General features: G+C 53.1%; 7 protein-coding genes across 7 annotated transcripts; 3 read left to right on the forward strand and 4 right to left on the reverse strand.

The window, feature by feature from the left end:
• Positions 1-117: 117 nt before the first annotated feature.
• Positions 118-1,956, forward strand: AKAW2_10632S (uncharacterized protein; the record flags this gene model as incomplete). Its single annotated transcript, XM_041689346.1, has 3 exons — positions 118-1,147; positions 1,201-1,529; positions 1,585-1,956. 3 exons carry the CDS (start codon positions 118-120, stop codon positions 1,954-1,956), a joined length of 1,731 nt encoding a protein of 576 aa, XP_041537352.1.
• A 699-nt stretch (positions 1,957-2,655) lies between these two features.
• AKAW2_10633S (oligoribonuclease) lies at positions 2,656-3,303 on the forward strand (the record flags this gene model as incomplete). Its single annotated transcript, XM_041689357.1, has 2 exons — positions 2,656-2,703; positions 2,785-3,303. The coding sequence occupies 2 exons, from the start codon at positions 2,656-2,658 to the stop codon at positions 3,301-3,303; spliced, it is 567 nt and encodes a 188-aa protein (XP_041537353.1).
• Positions 3,304-3,852: 549 nt separating this feature from the next.
• Positions 3,853-5,663, forward strand: pgmA (phosphoglucomutase PGM2; the record flags this gene model as incomplete). The annotated part of the gene is made up of 3 exons (XM_041689368.1): positions 3,853-3,905; positions 3,988-4,289; positions 4,351-5,663. The coding sequence occupies 3 exons, from the start codon at positions 3,853-3,855 to the stop codon at positions 5,661-5,663; spliced, it is 1,668 nt and encodes a 555-aa protein (XP_041537354.1).
• Positions 5,664-5,880: 217 nt separating this feature from the next.
• AKAW2_10635A (Gfo/Idh/MocA family protein) lies at positions 5,881-7,506 on the reverse strand (the record flags this gene model as incomplete). The annotated part of the gene is made up of 1 exon (XM_041689379.1): positions 5,881-7,506. One exon carries the CDS (start codon positions 7,504-7,506, stop codon positions 5,881-5,883), a length of 1,626 nt encoding a protein of 541 aa, XP_041537355.1.
• A 464-nt stretch (positions 7,507-7,970) lies between these two features.
• Positions 7,971-9,662, reverse strand: AKAW2_10636A (uncharacterized protein; the record flags this gene model as incomplete). The annotated part of the gene is made up of 1 exon (XM_041689390.1): positions 7,971-9,662. The coding sequence occupies one exon, from the start codon at positions 9,660-9,662 to the stop codon at positions 7,971-7,973; it is 1,692 nt and encodes a 563-aa protein (XP_041537356.1).
• A 4,738-nt stretch (positions 9,663-14,400) lies between these two features.
• Positions 14,401-15,419, reverse strand: eb1 (microtubule-binding protein BIM1; the record flags this gene model as incomplete). The annotated part of the gene is made up of 5 exons (XM_041689401.1): positions 14,401-14,891; positions 14,956-15,033; positions 15,109-15,143; positions 15,258-15,329; positions 15,406-15,419. The coding sequence occupies 5 exons, from the start codon at positions 15,417-15,419 to the stop codon at positions 14,401-14,403; spliced, it is 690 nt and encodes a 229-aa protein (XP_041537357.1).
• A 522-nt stretch (positions 15,420-15,941) lies between these two features.
• AKAW2_10638A (F-box/WD repeat-containing protein) lies at positions 15,942-17,975 on the reverse strand (the record flags this gene model as incomplete). Its single annotated transcript, XM_041689412.1, has 2 exons — positions 15,942-16,914; positions 16,972-17,975. The coding sequence occupies 2 exons, from the start codon at positions 17,973-17,975 to the stop codon at positions 15,942-15,944; spliced, it is 1,977 nt and encodes a 658-aa protein (XP_041537358.1).
• Between the last annotated feature and the right edge of the window lie 433 nt (positions 17,976-18,408).

Raw genomic sequence — 18,408 nt, forward strand, 5'->3', positions numbered from 1 at the left:
ACTCTCGCCCTCCCTCTCTTGCCCCTCCGTTCCTTCACTTCCAGCTGGGTGAAACGCTAGCTTCGAAATTACTTACACAACACCTTTCATCGCCGCGAACCGCATCCCTGCCCCGCCATGCCCTGTTTCAAGGGTCTCGCCGTGAGTATACACACTCCGGACGGACCTATCTCCGAATACTCCATTCAACGCCAGTCCCGGGCGTCTCGCATAGCTTGCTACATCCCCGTGCCACCACCCAAGATCCCTGAATCCGGATCTGGACGCCCTGAGCAGTCAACGTTCGCTATCTCCATCACCCTTCTCAACCCCGGCCAAGACGTCCCATACTCCGCCCCGAAACCGACCCCCGACAACCCCGCACCCAAGCCGAAGGTAGTTGGTGGGCTACCCGGGACTACCGGCGAGCGAGGCCAGTACAGCAGCACGGTTGCTCCGTACCAAGCATTGACTAATTCGCCAAATGAAACGGTCGCCGCCTACATCTACTTTGATGGCCGGGCCAAGGAGGAAGTGGCCACACTGCTGCGGAGAGGTGAAGAAACGTGGGTCAACTCTCGATGGGTCAGCGTACCGGTATCAGAGGGCGGAGGTCTCGCCGAACGGGAGTTTCTCTTCCGCGAAGTCGGACTAGAAAGATGGCTGAACGGCTTGGACTTGGAGGGTAAAGACGCTGCCGCCAAGATCGAGCGCCGACGACAAAAAATGGAGAAGCGCCGAATCAAGCGGGAAGCAACTGGAGATCTGGAGATGGACGCAAAGTCGCGCAAAGGAGTCATGCGCTATGGCAACGATGCAAAGTCCCCGCTAGAAGATGTTTCGGACGACGACATGTCGTTCTCCGATTCGGACGATGACCCGATCCCCGAGTCTGCGGGTCAGATCAAGGTGGCTTTGTTCCGTGTCCTGGCATCTGGGGAGATTAAGCGCGGAGAGTACTCACCACAGTTCGATGCTCATGACGATGATGACGAAGCCCAGGGCGAGAATGGACATAAAGGGGCAGCTGATGCGGACATTGATCACACAACGAGCTTTGCGAAGCCAAAGACGCTCGACCCCAAGACGATTAGCACGCAGACCGTGACAGGCATCGACCCGTCCGACAAACCTTACGCCACCTTCACATTCATGTACCGTGGCGAGCGTGAGTTTATCCCCTCTGGTTCAAAGTAGAGTTATCGACTGACTAGGACACAGGTCAATTGCAAAAGATGGGAATTCTGAGAGACCCCAAGGCGCAAGAAACTCCCGGATCCGCAAAGCGTCGGTCCTTGCAGCCAGACTTCGCTAATCTCGGTCCCCTGAAACCGGGCGGCACGGTCGGATTTGTGAATTTCCGCGACAGCACAGAAAGAAAGAAAGGCAAGAAGTCTGGTGAGGATGACGAGATGGACAGTGAAGACGATGAAGACAATTCGATTCTCGGTAAAGCAGATGAAGAGGAGGGCAAAGAAGATGATCTTCATTTGTCTCCGGACGATATCCGACGGCAAGGGGAGCTCGCGGAAAGTATACGCAAAATAAAGGTACGTCAAGGATCTGATACTAGTGTCTCTACCACCGGCTAATTGTTGTACACAGCTTAAACGTCAGCATTCGTCTGCCTCGTTAGCTACGAATACACCTCCGGCCGAGAGTGCGAGCCCCAATACAGCCGGGGACACGCCTGCGACCAACGATCCGTCCACTACTCCGCCCGCTGTTGCTGCGGCTACGGCCGCTGAAACCCCCAAGCCAGCCGCTAACACGCTGAACGGAGGATTCATCGGCAGTCCATTGAAGAAGCAACGGGCGAGCGTCTCACATTCTGATGAAGACGCCATGCGCCGACGAATGGAGTCGGGACTTTCGCAAGAGATTACGAATGTTGGCCCAGGTGACAGTACCAAGGCAACCAACTCCCTTGAGACACACCCGCAAAAGCCCCAGGAGACCGAAGATGAGGAACTGTAACCGGTTGCTTCAACTCCCATCATCCATGCCCATATTCAGCGATACAGATGTCTACCCACAATTTTTGCAACCTCCTCTTTTTTTCTTTCTTTTTTTTCTTCTTCACCTCAGACGCCACGATGGATTGGTGCGAGACGGCGCGCTAGCCAGCTGTGCCAGACCGCAGCACCATCTACACTCTGATTTGATCTTTTCTCAATTCTCATTTACCATTCTAACTACAGCTGACATCTACTGTTTGGATATGGTCCATTTCTGACGAAAACATCATGACTAAGTACTTTTACCCTCTACTTTCATATCCATCTCTCTCAGTTCTGTGGGCGGCTGGGTAATTGATTCTCTAGCTAGAACAGCGGACAGGCGAAGGTAATTGATATAGACGCAATGAGTCACGCAAGTTGCATTTAACGATTTATGCTACGTTCTTGGATCCCATTTGTACCTGTAAAGCCTAATGAAGGAGACGTAGGCTGTAGTCGGCGCTTGAATGGCAGCCATAGCGTGGATGACGCTGCTGTGGGAGCTCCCTACCGTGGTCCGTTTCGAGTGGAGAGCCGCTCCCCGCCGACCAAAAATCTTTCCCTCCCTCATGTTGAGACCCAATACCACCTCATGCCAACGCCTGCATCCAATTCTTGCTGATTGTCTGAAGGAGTCCCAGGAGATACTGTATTCTACTTACCGCTTCCAAGAGCCATGCCATTGACACGTTCCTCCGATCCCCTGGTGTGGATTGATTGCGAGGTGCGGCATTCCTGTGCTTCTACCCCTCTACCAGCTACCAGCCGCGACTGACGAACTCCAAACATTTCGATCGGCGTGTAGATGACCGGCCTTGACCCGGACACCGACCAGATCCTCCAAATCTGCTGCTACATCACCGATGCCAACCTCAACCTCCTCGAACCCCAGGGCTTCGAAACCGTCATCCACCACCCGACCTCAGTCCTAGAAAACATGAACGCATGGTGCATCGAGACCCACGGTCGCACAGGGCTGACGGCGGCCGTGCAGGCCTCGACCACCACCGCGGAGGAGGCTGCGACGGCTCTTTTGGCCTATATCCAGAAATACGTGCCACAGCCCCGGCGAGGACTGCTGGCGGGGAACAGTGTCCACGCCGACAAGGCGTTTCTGGCTAAGGGACCATACCAGGCGGTGCTAGAATGGCTACACTATCGGATCGTGGACGTGAGTGCACTCAAGGAAATGGTACGACGGTGGGGGTCAGACGAGCTACTAGAGTCCGTGCCAGGGAAGAAGGAGGTCCATCTTGCCCGGGACGATATTCTGGAAAGCATCGAGGAGATGCGATTCTACCGGGGGCAACTGTTCGGATTGTAGCCGAATATGTCTGAGCGAGGGAACGGACCCGGGAAGGAAGCTCTTCCCAAAAAAAATCCCAACGTACACGAAAGCATAGAGAGGGGTAGACCCCAATTACAATGTAGACAGCTGGATGGATGCCCAATGGATCCGGGATTGCAGCAAGAATGGCCGGTTTTTTCCAGGTATCTGCAGCTCGAGTGTCGTAGTGTACAGTGTATCGCGACGGGGGGATCGAATGAAGCTCTGGCCTGAAGTCATCATGCTGACATGGGCCCCTCCTGGTGGGGTCCTGGCGTTGGGCGAAGACTCGCAAAGTCGAAGCTAATTGCCAGTCTATATTTACTTCCTCCCCGCTCGTGTCTCGCCGGCTTCCCTTCCATTCTTTGCCCCTCCCTTCTCCCTGCTCCTTTTCCTCCCCCTGTTTCTCTCGCTTCAATTGTCGGTGAGCTTCTCCTCCCGACGTTTCTATATCTTCCCGTCCATACCCCTCCAGCTTCCCCTCCCCTCCCTCTTTCTCTCTTTCTATCCATACCATCTCTATACCCCCCCCCTCCCCTCCCCACCATGTCCGTTCAAACCGTCTCCATCACTCCCTTCACCGACCAGAAGCCGGGAACGTAAGTACCTTGATTGACTTTCCTTGCTGCCATGTCCTCTGGCTTTAAGTTATAAGTTGTCCTTTTATCTAACGACACCCAGCTCCGGTCTTCGTAAGAAGGTCAAGGTCTTCCAGCAGCCCAACTACTCCGAGTCCTTCGTCACTAGCATCATCCTCTCTATCCCCGAGGGTGCTGAGGGCGCTTTCCTCGTCATCGGTGGCGATGGCCGCTACTACAACACCGAGGTCATCCAGAAGATTGCCAAAATCGGTGCCGCTTATGGTGTCAAGAAGCTGCTGGTCGGCCAGAATGGCATCCTCTCCACCCCCGCTGCCAGCAACCTCATCCGCAAGCGCAAGGCCACCGGTGGTATCCTCCTGACGGCCAGTCACAATCCTGGTGGTACGTAATCCAGCAATCAGGCACAGGGACCCCACACTGACATTATGCTGCTGCTACTCAGGCCCTGAGAACGACTTCGGTATCAAGTACAACCTTGCCAATGGCGCTCCCGCCCCCGAATCCGTCACCAACAAGATCTTCGAAACCTCCAAGTCCCTCACCTCCTACAAGTACATTGACATCCCCGATGTTGACACCACCACCATCGGCTCCAAGACCTACGGCCCCATCGAGGTTGAGGTTGTCCACTCCACCACCGACTACGTCACCATGATGAAGGAGATCTTCGACTTCGACCTCATCCGCGACTTCCTCGAGACCCACAAGGACTTCAAGGTGCTGTTCGATGGCATGCACGGTGTCACTGGCCCCTACGGTGTTGACATCTTCGTCAACGAGCTGGGTCTGCCCGCCAGCAGCACCATGAACTGCGAGCCCAAGCCCGACTTCGGCGGTGGCCACCCCGACCCCAACCTGGTCTACGCCCACGAGCTCGTCGAGAGCGTTGACAAGAATGGCATCCACTTCGGTGCTGCCAGTGATGGTGACGGTGACCGTAACATGATCTACGGCGCCAACACCTTCGTCTCTCCCGGTGACAGTCTGGCCATCATTGCCCACCACGCCAAGCTCATCCCCTACTTCCAGAAGCAGGGTGTCTACGGCCTGGCGCGCTCCATGCCCACCTCCGGTGCCGTCGACCGCGTGGCTAAGGCCCAGGGCCTGCAGAGCTACGAGGTGCCCACGGGCTGGAAGTTCTTCTGCAACCTGTTCGACAACCAGAAGATTTCCATCTGTGGTGAGGAGAGTTTCGGTACTGGCAGCAACCACATCCGTGAGAAGGACGGCCTGTGGGCCATCGTGGCTTGGCTGAACGTCATCGCTGGCGTTGCCAAGCAGAAGCCCAGCGAGACCCCCAGCATCGCTTCCATCCAGAACGAGTTCTGGCAGACCTACGGCCGTACCTTCTTCACCCGGTACGACTACGAGAACGTCGACAGCGACGGTGCCAACAAGGTGATCGCCACCCTGTCGGAGAAGGTCGACAACAAGGACACCTTCGTTGGCTCGACCGTGTCCGGCCGCAAGGTTGTCGACGTCGGCAACTTCGCCTACACCGACCTGGACGGCAGCGTGACCAAGAACCAGGGTCTGTACGTCAAGTTCGACGATGGCAGCCGCATCGTCGTCCGTCTGTCTGGCACTGGCAGCAGCGGCGCCACGATCCGTCTGTACATTGAGAAGTACGAGAGCGACGCCAGCAAGCTCGGCCTCGCCACGGACGAGTACCTGAAGGACAACGTGGCTCTGGCTCTGGAGCTGCTTAAGTTCAAGGAGTACATCGGCCGCGAGGAGCCTGATGTCCGCACATAAGCAAAGAGCATGATTGATGTTCATAGCGTTTTTTGAGTAGTTAATAAGGAATAATCAGTATATTTCTCTTTCATATATCCTATGCTTTCCTCCACCCTTAGACAATAACCATTATATATATGTACCCTGACCATAAACCCCAAACCACAATAGCATCATAAAACAGATCATGTTCTCATAACATCATAACCAGTAACCAACCCATCATTACAAAGTACTACAAACCCACCCCCTTAACCTTACCTCCCCACCACTCCCCCCACTTAACCACCACCTCCTCCCTCCTGGCCTCCTCCGCCGCAAATACCACCGCATGACTCCTAACCGCCTCCTCCAAATCACACCCAACAAACCTCCTCTGTGCCTCCGCCACCCCCCACCCCTTATTAACCACCGCATCCACAGCATCCACAAAGCTCCTCGCCAGCCCATAATCCCCTCCGCCATGCGCCTTCTCCTCCTCCGCCGGCCTCTTCGGCACCGTAATCGTCGTAGTCTCTCTCGTCTGGAACGAGTAGATGGTGATCGTGCGGCTATCGTATGTGATTTCGCCCAGTGTGCCGTATACGCGGCCGCGTCGCTCGCATTGCTTTTCGGTGGGGGCGATCATGTGAAAGATGGCGGTTTTGGGTGGGTCGGACGAGAAGGTTATCGTTACGGTTTGGTCGTCGCAGACGTTGTTGTCGGATTCGTAGACGCAGCGGCCGTACCACGGGCGGGAGTGGATGGAGTCGTTTGCGTCCGTGGTGGTGGACGTTTGGTCGTAGTCTTCGCGGAGACGGGTGAGAAGGTGGGATTGAGCGAGGGGGATGTGTTCGGTGGGGATGGGGTCGGACTTGTTGATTCTAGGGGTGGTGGTGGTTGTTGCTTTGGGGAGGATATCTTCGATGTCTTCGCAGACGATGTTTACGGGCCAGTCTATGTCGCCTTTGGCGACGTGCATGCCATTGTAGATTCGGACGGCGCTGTAGATGCAGTCTCGTTCTGCGGGGCAGGAGAGACAGTTTGTTGCGGTGCCTGCGGCGGGGGGTTTTTGGGATTTGCGAAATTGGGTCAAGGAGCCGGTGGAGGTGATGGTTCGGGGGTGGATGGGATGTTGTTGTTGTTGCGAGGTTGGGTCTGAGGAGGGAGGAGGGCTGGAGAGTAACCACATGATGAAGTCGATGTCGTGGCAGGATTTGGTTAGTAGGGAGCCGTCCCCGTTGGGGGTTTCTCGACGCCAGTTGCCGCGGACATAGCTGTGCGAGAAGTGCCAGAAGCCGACGGGTTCGGTGTGCTCGAGGGAGACGATGTCGCCGATGACGCGGTCGAGAAGGAGGAGTTTACGGAGGAGGATGTTGTGGGGGCTGTAGCGGAGGACGTGGCCGATGGAGAAGATGTTGGTGTGGAGGTTGGGGGTGAGGGCGTGGTAGACGGATAGGCAGTCTTCTAGAGATAGGGCGAGGGGTTTCTCGCAGAGGATGTGGAGTTGGAGAGGGGCGATGGCGTGGAGGATCTCGACGTGGGTGGAGTCAAGGGTGCAGATGAAGACCCCGTCGACACCGACCCGGGGGTCATTATTGGTTTCTCGACGCTGTTGCTCCCATTGTAGCCAGGCGCGCCAGTCGGGGAATTCCTGGCCGTCTTGGGGAGTGCCGTGTTCGCCCCAGATGTAGGAGCGGCCGAGGTGTCGGCGCTTGAAGGGATGAGGTTCGGCGACGGCGTGGATGGTGCCTTGAGTAGCGGTGGTGACAGCACGGGCGTAGGCGGTGCCACGAGATCCAGCGCCAATTATGAGGAAGCGGAGAGGACGGGGGGAGGGGGAAGGAGGAAGAGAAGTCGTTGGAATGACGGGTTCTTTCATGATGAGTTCGGGGAATGGAAATGGAAGTAGGAGAGGGGCAATGAGGGGGGAATGAGGGGATATAGTATTGGACTAAATACAAATGCAAGGGATCGCGGGTGCGGATGATAAAGCCGCGTCGCTGGTTGGTTGGTGGCATCTTATGTCATCGGCTGATAACAGCAGGCCTCACATGTAGGATTCACGACGCAGTTGCAATGAAAGGTAGAGTACCAGAGTAAACTTGGCTAGTAGACATTATTCACATTGTAATTATAAGTGGATTAGCACAGAACCCTCACAGATGGCACGAACATGCAAAGAAAATGAATTGGGGTATCCATAAGAAACAAGCTAGCAAGTAGTACAGAATCCAGACATGATGACCATCGCCAGTCCGGGAACACCACCCGGGAACCCTATGTATAACTCCTCCACGTATGTACAGAGCACCAGTATATACCCTCATCCCCCCGGAGAACCTTTCATATACTCTCCGTAAACCGACTGCCCCGACTGCCATCGAAGCTCGGGTGACTTCGTCCGAGCGCATCAGGCCGCTTGGGCATTGTCGGGGAGAGAGCTCCGACTTGCGAAACGACCCGTGGCCCGGTTGGCTCATTGGACAGACTGGCGTTGGCGGACCCGGTAACTGGTGTGCGGGCTGGAGATGGTCGAAACACCACTACACCTCCCACCTCCGCCGCTTCTCGAGTATAGCTGGTATCCAACGGCATGCCATACGGTGTCGCCACGGGCGGTTGTGTTGGCGGTGACCGTGGCTGAACTGGTGAGCTCGGAGAAAAAAGCGTGCTCGGCTCAGACGCAGTAGGGGATCCCGGTTCATATCCTCCGCCGTAGCCGTCCCCTCCTGACTGCAGCACTGAAGGAATTTTACGGCCGGAGATCTTTTGGAACCCACGCTCGCTAGGCTCAGAGCTTAGTGTACTGTCGGTGCGCGTCGTCATGTGCGACTGGCGCCATCGTTTCATAAAAGCTGGCGCAAAGTATGACGCAGTAAACAAGGGGTCGTCGCTAGACCGCCGCGATGTCATCTCCGCCGAGCGTGGGAGAGAGCCTTCAGCTGTCCCGGTCGTGTCAGGCTCGGGGAGAGCGTCCCCAGATGGGGGCAGGATGTTCTTCTTGCGGCGGCGGAGCAGCCAGACAACAATTACGAACACGAACATAGCAGCAGCCACGCCACCAACCACACCACCGGCTATCTTGCCTTTAGTTTGGCTGCTCAGGGAGCCCGAGCCCGAGCCCGAGCTGGAGTTGGAGCTGGAGCTGCCCGAAGAGGATGAAGGCGAGACACCTTGTCCGGTGGCAGTTGCCCCTGATCCTCCGCCCCCTCCATTCGAGGCCGTACCCCAAGCTCCGTAAAGCGAAGTGGTGGAAGTAGAATCCGATGAGAAGGTAGATGTCGTGGCGGAGTTCGTCTGAGTCACGTAGGAAGTCGTAGATTGTGAACCGGATCCGAACACCCAAGCAGAGCTTGAGCCAGTAACCTGGCTAGCGTTTTGTGTACTACTTGGACTGGAGCTAGACAATGCGCTTGATGGCTGGGGGTGTGCAGAAGAAGGAAGAGCGGTTGCAGTAGAGCCGAATAGCGGAGTAGACGTCTTCGAAGCGGCGGGCGCCGATGACGGTGGGGCGGATGAGGACGGTTCAGGTGTACTTGTTACTGCCGGTGTGTCTGCGGTCGGAGAAGAATACGCAGGCGAAGCAGTCAGGGATAGATCTACCGAAACAGTGGCAGAAAGCGACAGGAGCAATGAGTCAGTGTCTGTTGACGAGCCTGAAGTCACGGGAACAGTCGACTCTTCAGATATCGTTGTCGGTGCAGTTGCCGAAGTGCCGGTGCTAGTCTGCGAATTGCTGTCGACCACGTTGATGATAGTCGCAGACACCGTAGCCTGATCTCCCGTGGCTGTGTCTGATTGCTGGCGCTTCTCGAGGGGCAATCCCTGACTGTCGTGCACATCCTGTGCCTGCATCACCAGGTCCAGGGTTAGCTCACCCTCCATGCCATTTCCAACCGTCTGTTGCGGTATAATTGTCGGCGTCGCGGAGTTTTCTGGACCCTTCCCAGTTTCGCTAAAGTATGCAGAATCCAATTGATATTTCTTCCGCATTACTCTGTTGAACCGAGCGTGTCCTGTGCCATGATGGGCCATCCTGATAACATCCACGTCTGGCCGAAATATCCTGTGTATGTGCTGAAGTGCGGAGACTGCTGATCGCAGCTTCGCAAAATCGAAAGAATGCTGAGAGAAGTGATGTCGAAATAAAAGCGAAGGACTGTGAAGTGAAGGGAAGTGTCTGCCTGCACGACACGGATTCTGACGGCAAAGGAGCGCGGTGATTAAGTCGATCGAAGGCGACTGTAGTAAAGTCGAACACAAGGAGCGTAAAGAAAGGGACGATAGTCAACTTTTGAGTGATGGTAAAAGAAAGGCGGCAAAGGCGAATAATACTAAATCAATTGTCGAAAGAGTGACTGCGGTAGAGTTGAGCGGATGAGAGCTTCCACGTCTATTAGAAGACTCAAAATCGTAGCGAATACCAATGAGCGGACGTCGGCTGGGATATACAGCCGACAAGTATCGAATAATTAGAGAAAGAAAAATGACCGAAAGGCATCAACAGAGATCTATTCGCCAGGGTAAGGAACCCGTCAGCATTGAGCAACATCATCCTATCACCCAGCATTCAACCCATACAATCGCAAGTCGAATCACATACCTGCAAGAACGAAAGGACAGGAAAGAAAGAAAACACGGCGACTATTTTCCTTTTTGTCTTTTCTTTAAACCGAACTATCCGTTTTCGAGCTTCGCAGGTGGTTATATCTCAAGCGCCCCTCGAGTCCTAATCCATAATTGCCGCACAAGCAAGTGTACTTGGTGAAACGCGCACGTCGGTCGAAGAGATTATTATCACCACCCTTTCCCTTTCCCTCAGGGCCCGTCAGGTACGAGGTGGTGATTACTGGATGGATATGTATGCCGTTCCCACAATTGACCCTCCAACCGGGACGAGGATCCACGTCTAGACCAAGGTTCCGGCCTCGGGATTGCTACCACTCTTGCTTCACCTTCTTGGTTCACCCAGGAAACTTTGGCGTGGTTCGATTGGGTCCTTTACGGCATCAATTCACACCGAACGGGATTTACCGCCTGCTCACAAGTTGACGGGTGCTGAGATGAGTCAAGTGCGTGGGCGAGTGATTCCCCGTCAACGAGATCCCGTCTGCTGCCTGCTTGCTACCTCCGGGGAGACTTAGGGGAGAACCGAGAAGGGGAGAAGGGAAAAAGAAGGTGAAAAGAAGGCAAAGAGGGGAGGAGGGGGGTGAGAGGGGAAAAAGGTAAGAGGTTACGGTAAAGAAGACGGTGATCGAAGGTGATGAGAAGAGGAGGAGGAGGGGGGGGAAAGAGTAGCAGCAAAGTCTAGGGAAGAGAAAGACAGAATGGAAAGGGAAGGGAAGCGAGCGAAAGAGCGACGGGGTCGAGACAAGCTAGACTAGTTAGTCGTTAGGCAGTCCGTCAGTCCGTCAGTCAGTACTAGTAGTAAGTGACCCGCGTGGGAGAGCATCGATCAGGCCAGGCCTAAGAATAACAACCGTCTGGTCTTAGACCTGCAGCGTCACTAAGGCACAGTGGGTGCGGTTACCGACCCATCCCGGTTATGGACTTAGTACCACTTCAATACGGCCGAGTCTGCCCAAATGAGCGTGTTCTTTTGCCAGGAAATTTTTTTCTTTTCTGCTTTCCCTCGCCCCATTTGGGATCACGTAAGTGAGAAGAAATTAGTTATAGCGATAGTGAGATCATTCCTTCTGCTGACGGCAAAACGGGAATTATACCCGACCGTAAAAATGTCATGATTTGCTTGCCGAGCTGCAGCTCCTATGTACCCCATCCGGAGAGAGTGGGCAGCAGCCGCAGCGCTCATCCTTGTCGCTGGTACGTGATAATCCATCCCTACCTACATATACATATGTCTGGGAGTCTGTGGATGGACAATTGCTTTTTCTCTGGTTTGCGCAGACCAGCTCGCTTGGGGATTCGTCAATACACACGAATTCTCGTACGGCAGATACAGTACGATAGACTCGACCCAATTTGGGGAAAGACATGGATTGCTCTTCGTCATTGGTCCGGGGCGCTGTCCGAAAGGGGGGAAGCCAAGCCTGAGTTTAATAAAACGCCGGGCGCTAAGTTTCATTAGATGTTTGTTTACGCCGGACACACAATCTAACTAGACCACGCCTGTTAATTAGAGACCCGGCTGCAATATCATCCAAGTGCCTATCATATCTCATCGTCCACGGTTCTGTCCCGTGTCAAAGGCCGTCTAATCAGGACTATCTACAGCAGGTAGACAGACGACCTAACCCCGTGGTGGTCTAGTTTTCACACCGAGCAATCCTGCATACAAGTTTGACCTCGCAGACAGACAGGGGGCCAACAACCAAATCTTTCGTTACTAGTCCACATAGCAATCCTGTCCGTTGCTGATGCTGCATGCGCTAGCAGGGAGCAAACAAGACATCACCAATACCAATTCATAACCCAAGAACTCACAGCAAGCAGGTAGATACGGCAGTTTCGACCCCATGAGGCCACCAAAACGACAAGACAACATCCACACCCTCACCCACACACGGGATCCATCATCTAATCGAGAACGCGATTCATTAATCCACATCACGACGGGAAAAAGTCCATCTAGAGTCTAGAAACAGACACCCACAACGTCCCGAAGTTCTTCCTAGGTCCCACGCAATGATGCAAGGGACTCACTCCCTAACGACTTTCTAAGGCTTTAGCCGCTGCGATGTCACCACTCACCACTCACTCTGCAAGGTACGCCCCATCTGAATCACTCTCATCCACAACAGACGATGGATCGTCGCTATCGAGATGAACAGGGACTAGTCGAGTCATGCAAGAGGATGCACTCCATAAGCTCAACTCAGTTAGCTAGTATCAGATCCCAGCAGTAGATACCCGAGTCAGCTTATAATATCTCCCCAAAACAAGAAGAGAAGCAAAAGAAAAAAGAAAAAAGGAGAATATTGGTGACTAGGCAGACAAACAGAATTGGCTGCGGTTTTGATACACGTATACGTACGTATGTCTCTTTTCCGTGTCTCAGAGCCCCACCTCACTCTTTAGAACCCGCTATTTATATCGCAGCCCGGCCGGCTCCTGTCATGTTCATCTCCCGTCCGGCCATCGAGAACAATCTTGGAAGCTTCGAGGAATGTTCATCATTGCTACTGGAAGATCTCGGGGAGTAAAATGCTTCGAACTGAATTAACCATGTGACATGTAGGACGTGATTTCCATCTCTCACTATATGCAAAAAATCATGATCAATCTGACACAGTACCTAAGTGATCGACATTCTCGTCATGCAAGATCCTAGCATATATCTACATCAAAGAACGTCAAGCAAAGACATTTAGCATTCCTCAATGACTTATCGACAATCATCATGCTAAAAGCTCTGATGGTCATAGATTCATCTCCCCTAAGAACTATTCACAAGACCTCTTCGTATGCTGTTCCCATGACTACCAGACATCATGGTTACCTTGTCGTAGCTAAAACAATAAGCGAAATAAATTGCTCTCGAAATGAATGACTAGCAAAAGAGTCCCTCACTAAGCTCTCAAACCACCATATGATTCAAGCAGAGTTATCTAATCAACCACTTATTACTATCCCTTTCATCTATAATCCCCCTGTCTGCATCTCTCCTCTCCCCGCAATATTTCGAAACATCCAACACACCCATAATACCACCTGACACAGTATAGATGACACAAAGTGGTACTACGTACTATGAAGAATAGAAATCTGCATTGCGCATCACGCAGCCCCCAACTTCAGGTTCCTCTCTCTTGAATCCACACACACACACACACACACACACACACACACACACAAATCCCAAGATCAGATCCATATCCTCAAAGGTAGCACATTATGCCACATCATATTGAAACAATGTGGGCGTGTCTCACTATCATGCCGTGCCGGGCCCTCATATATATTAAATGATGAATATCAATCAGACCAGACTTGGATGATGTAAATGAACGGCTGGCTGAATGATTGTGTGGGATAGTTTTGGATATTGACTCTGCTTTACGTTCGTAGATATATTGAACATTGGATACTAGTAGTAGCCAGAATCGTATGACGAAAGCTGTTGCCGGTAGCTTAGTCGTGGCTTGTTGATGAGGCCAGTGTAGAATTGATTGGTCTTAAGTTGGAGCAACGAAGAGCAATATTGCACATATTTAACTCATACACGAGTTGCTCATCAAGTAGTATGCTCAAGATTAAGGGACCACTGTTCGACAGTTTACTGCATCAGGATTAGTCTGCCGATGGGAACGGCGCATTGCGTATGTCGACGCACTTAATTCATTTCAAATATTGGAATACCTTTTCTATCAGTATCAATGCAGGCTAGAGAAGAGAGAGGAAGAAAGAACATGGGAATGGAACCTGCTTCCAACTACCTGTCGAGACAGAGAAGAAAGAAAAAGACTGTGTCACAACTATACAAAGGGTCTGCATCTCGCCAGCCACTCTCCTTGCTTTTTCACTCCTCAACCCCTCACCCTACTCGCATGTCTGACCAACGGTCTAAACAGAAGGAAAACTAGTTAAAGACATAGAGACGCCGTAAGACGACTGACGAACGCTTGTGCTACACATGAAGGGGTATTAATAATGGGACGAACATTATTAGGTATGAACTTAGAAGGTCTCAAGTTCATCCGCCCCAGCCTCCGCTTCGGGAATCTCAAATCCCTCCTGCAACACATGTTAACCTCGGGTTCGGGAATGAGAAGCCTCCTTGATAGGCAACAAAAGAGGTCCGGCTAGTGTGGGATCATACCTCCGTCGAGTACAGAATGCCCTGGATGTGCTTCACCAGGGAGTCATCATCCTTTTCAAGCTCCGGATCGGCCTCGATGGCGCTCTGAAGAAGCAATTCGATGTCACGCAGCTTGGCAAAGTAGAAATCCCTCTCCTTCTCCAAGCCAGCAATAGCCTCCTTTTGCGTAGCAATCTCCTGCTGCAGCGCAGACACGTTGGCAGCGCTTGCGGCACCAGCGACACGGGGGCGGGCGGCGCCAATGGTAGGCGTAGTACCACGGCGTGCCGCTCCGGCGGAGCTTGCACCTGCGCGAGAGCCACCCGCAGTGGCGGGGGGACCACCGGAGGCCTTGCGACGAGCGGCGGCATCGTAGTCACCACCCGGGTAGTGTTGGTCCCAGTACTTCTTCGTCCACTGGAGGAACTCAAGGTTGTCCTGCATACGGCATTTCGTGAGAGATTCGACGGGAATCGGCTTGTCTACCTGGTGTTTGGCAAAGACGTCTAAACAGGACTGTGTTAACGGAAACAGCGTTCCCAACCCACAATTCGTTCGGAAGAGGCGTACTCTGAAGAACCTTGAAGTTCTGAAGGTAGGCGTATTCGGTGTTGACGTTGAACTTGACGCGAGACATGGGGACATCCACTAAAAGGCAACTAGTAAGCCACATATCCAGGCGGGGGTGGGAAAAAAAGGGGTGGGCTTGTCACGCCAACTCACTAAATATAGAATCGAAGATCTGGCACAGAGCGGCACTGTACAATCATTCTGTCAGCCTATGGGCCTGGGACATATCTAATTGTTTGTTGAAAGCGCTGCTGAGGCGTCTGCTGCAGCCGACTTTCCACGTCTGTCAGGGAGGTTCCTACCCAGTTCCGCACTGCTCAACCTTGGTCATATTCAACTGCAGCAGGTTGTTGATCCATGCCAACAGCTCTTGTCTGTTATCCTGGATTGTTAGCCTTGGGTGCACAGGGCCAACAAGCCGTTCTGAACAGAGGCAGATGCCCGACGAACCTGGATTCCGACATAGTGGGGTAAGTAGTGTAGGAGAAGGCTGAATGCCGGGCTAGAAGGAATGCAGGGTTTGGCAGGGGGTTGCAAATATCGGAGAGGAGTTGAAATAAGAATTAGTAACGAAGGGAAACACCCTGTAGCGCTGGATCTGTCTTGTTAATTTCGAAGAAAAACAAAGGCCAAGTTGAGCAGATGGGGATGTTTTGTTGCTGTCGACAAAACCCACGGGACTGCACACGCTAAGCCGCTTTTGGAAAATCCACAACGGTACCTAGCCTCCCCAATCTACGGATACCTCAGGCTAGAATTGCACCAGACGGAAGTCGAAGTTCTTACAGGCAAAAGCAGCCTAATTGAAGTAGATTCTGGTTCCAAGCAAATGAATTAATGATTTGAGCAAATATGTAAGCATCTATCGCTAGCCAATGTATGTCCCTGCTAATAAAACCAAGAAGAAAACCCGCATATCCCAAAAACTCCAAAGCCCAAACTTTTCCCCAGCAAATAAGCGAAAAGCAAATGTCTAGCCAGATTTATTACTCTTTCAGTAGGTCTATGCCATCTAGTCCATATCCAAAATCCATTATGACAGCGCGAGAGTCTTGGCTAGTGGCCACAATGCGCCGATAGTCGGACTTGACGCTGAGCATCCAGCTCGTTGTCCAGCCCGGAAGGTCAATGGAAAGCTCGCCACTTTGAGCATCAAATACTTTGACACTCATGTCGTAGCTACCACTGACGATTCGTTGATTCATGCTGTCCAGGTGCAAGGAGCGAACCAAGCCTGCGTGGCCCTTGAGCTCTTTGACCATTTCGCCGGTATTGGCGTCAAACTGATAGATCACTTGGTCGTTGCCACCAGTGAGAATGGTTCGAGCATCATCACTGAACTCAACACACGCCAGTCCACGGTCCTTGCTGGGGAATTCCTTGACACAAAGACCAGAAGTGATGTTCCAGAGCTTGGCGACGCCGTCTCCGCTTGCAGAAACGACCAGATCTCCGCGCAGCTGAACAGCATTCACTGGTCCTCGGTGGCCAAGGAGTTTCTTCACCAAGGCCCCTGTGTGCCGATCCCACACACAAATGGTAGTGTCTTTGGAGCAGGACACAATGTACCGGTCATCAAAGCAGACATCCAGCACTCCTGCCTGGTGGCCCACTAGGCGACGAATCGGCTTGTAGTCGTTCTTGATGTCCCACACGATGCAGGTAAAGTCAGACGAACCGGTGACCATGATCTCTTCATCGAACTGGAGACAGAGGATGGAAGCACTGTGATAGTCCGCGCTGTGCTCAATAGGAGCCATGATGCCCGCAGAGCGCGTCGGCGGAGGGCAAATGGTCAAGAAGGGCGGCTTTCCAGCTGATTGCTGCGCCGGGTTATTGACCGGACCAATACCGGAGACATCGCCCGGAGGAGGGCCAATGATCTTCCGGCATGGCCAAGGGTAATGAGCGTCCCAAACTCGGATGGTCCGATCGCGAGAACCCGTAATGATTTTGTCCCTGGGACATTATTAGAATAAAGCTTGAATGCGAATCTTAACCATGGAAACAACTCACTCATCAAACTGCGCACAGTAGACACTGTCCTTGTGGCCGTGGAGGTAGATAGCAGCAGCCTTCCCTTCTTTCCACCTATGTTCCAGAGCACGGCGAACGAGGAACATCCGCTTCCAATCCTGCTTAGGATGAGCTTTGCCCAAACCAGCAGACTGTCTCTTCTTGAAAGGAAGCCCACTAGGGTGATGTCCGTAGGTATGACGAAACACGTGCCGCCAGATGTGCTGGGAGGATGCCTGCTCACTCCAAGCACGTGAAACTAGTTCAGACTGCATGAGGGACTCGGGATCAAGGTAGGAAAACACCTGTGACATAACCTCAGGAGGAAGGCAGCTGACAGGATCAATCCGTACTATGGCCAGAGCTGGGTCAGATAGCTCCGAGCGATCGCGGAGATCGATGCCAATGCCACTTTCCGAATCTTGGGTCAACTTAGCATCCGAGAGCTTGATACTGTCCCGCAGAGCTCTTGCCAGCTCATTCTGAGCTGCAGCTGCAGCGCGAGCAGCCGCTCCCGCATAAATATCGTTCGAGAAAACGGGTGGCTCCAGGCCATTTCCCGGAACAGGGGCGCCAGCATGGGCGTAGAAGCCATGTAGCGCGGAGATACTCTCAAGTGAAGGTCGACGATTAATGCTGATTTCATTGCACCAGGAGTTTCTCATGGCTTCTGGTTGAGGATGAACGGAATGCCTGGACGACTTGTTGCGGAGCGTCACTGAGAGGCGACGGCCCAGAGCTCGCAGACCGTCCACGGGATGGCGTAAGCTGGAGAAGCTCTTGGCTTCACGGCGCCTGGGAACAGGCTCTGGGAAATGGTTCATATCTTCCAAGACCTGGCCGTCGTCATCATCTCCTGAATCCACCACAGACAGCCCATGCCACACATCATGTTCCAATCCGGTTGTATGAGCAGTCGAAGTTGTAGCAGTCCGGGGCCGAGTGCGGAGGGAGAAAGAGGGGCGTCGACGGGAGGTAATAGTGCTGGAATCTCGTGGAGCCATGACGACGATCGATGTCACAGTGACAGTCTCAATTAAGGACAGCCACGCGGGGGACACTCAAAACGAAGCGTTCTCGGTAGATTGTTATAGTATAGGAATCGTGTAAATTCCCTTTGCGCGACTGAGACACACCCTCAGGGGTCAGACGCAAGGGTAACGCTGCCGGTCAAGGAAGAGATATGTGATGCGTCAATAGGGGATATAGGGCGGTATCGAGAGGCTGAATGGCGTAGGTAAGGGGAGAAATCGACAGAGTAGCAGCCCGAGTGACCAAGGAAAAGACCGATGTGATCAACAAGAACTCCTGATAACGAACACCAACCGCCCGGGTGAGTCTGATAGGTAAATCGATAGTAAATAACCAAAAACAAAAGAGTGCAAGAGGGGGTGCGAGAGAGGGATGGGCGCGAAAGATGAAGAGAGAGAAGGGAGG

The sequence above is a fragment of the Aspergillus luchuensis genome, chromosome 1 (genome assembly GCF_016861625.1).
Source record: "Aspergillus luchuensis IFO 4308 DNA, chromosome 1, nearly complete sequence".
NCBI lineage: Eukaryota > Fungi > Ascomycota > Eurotiomycetes > Eurotiales > Aspergillaceae > Aspergillus > Aspergillus luchuensis.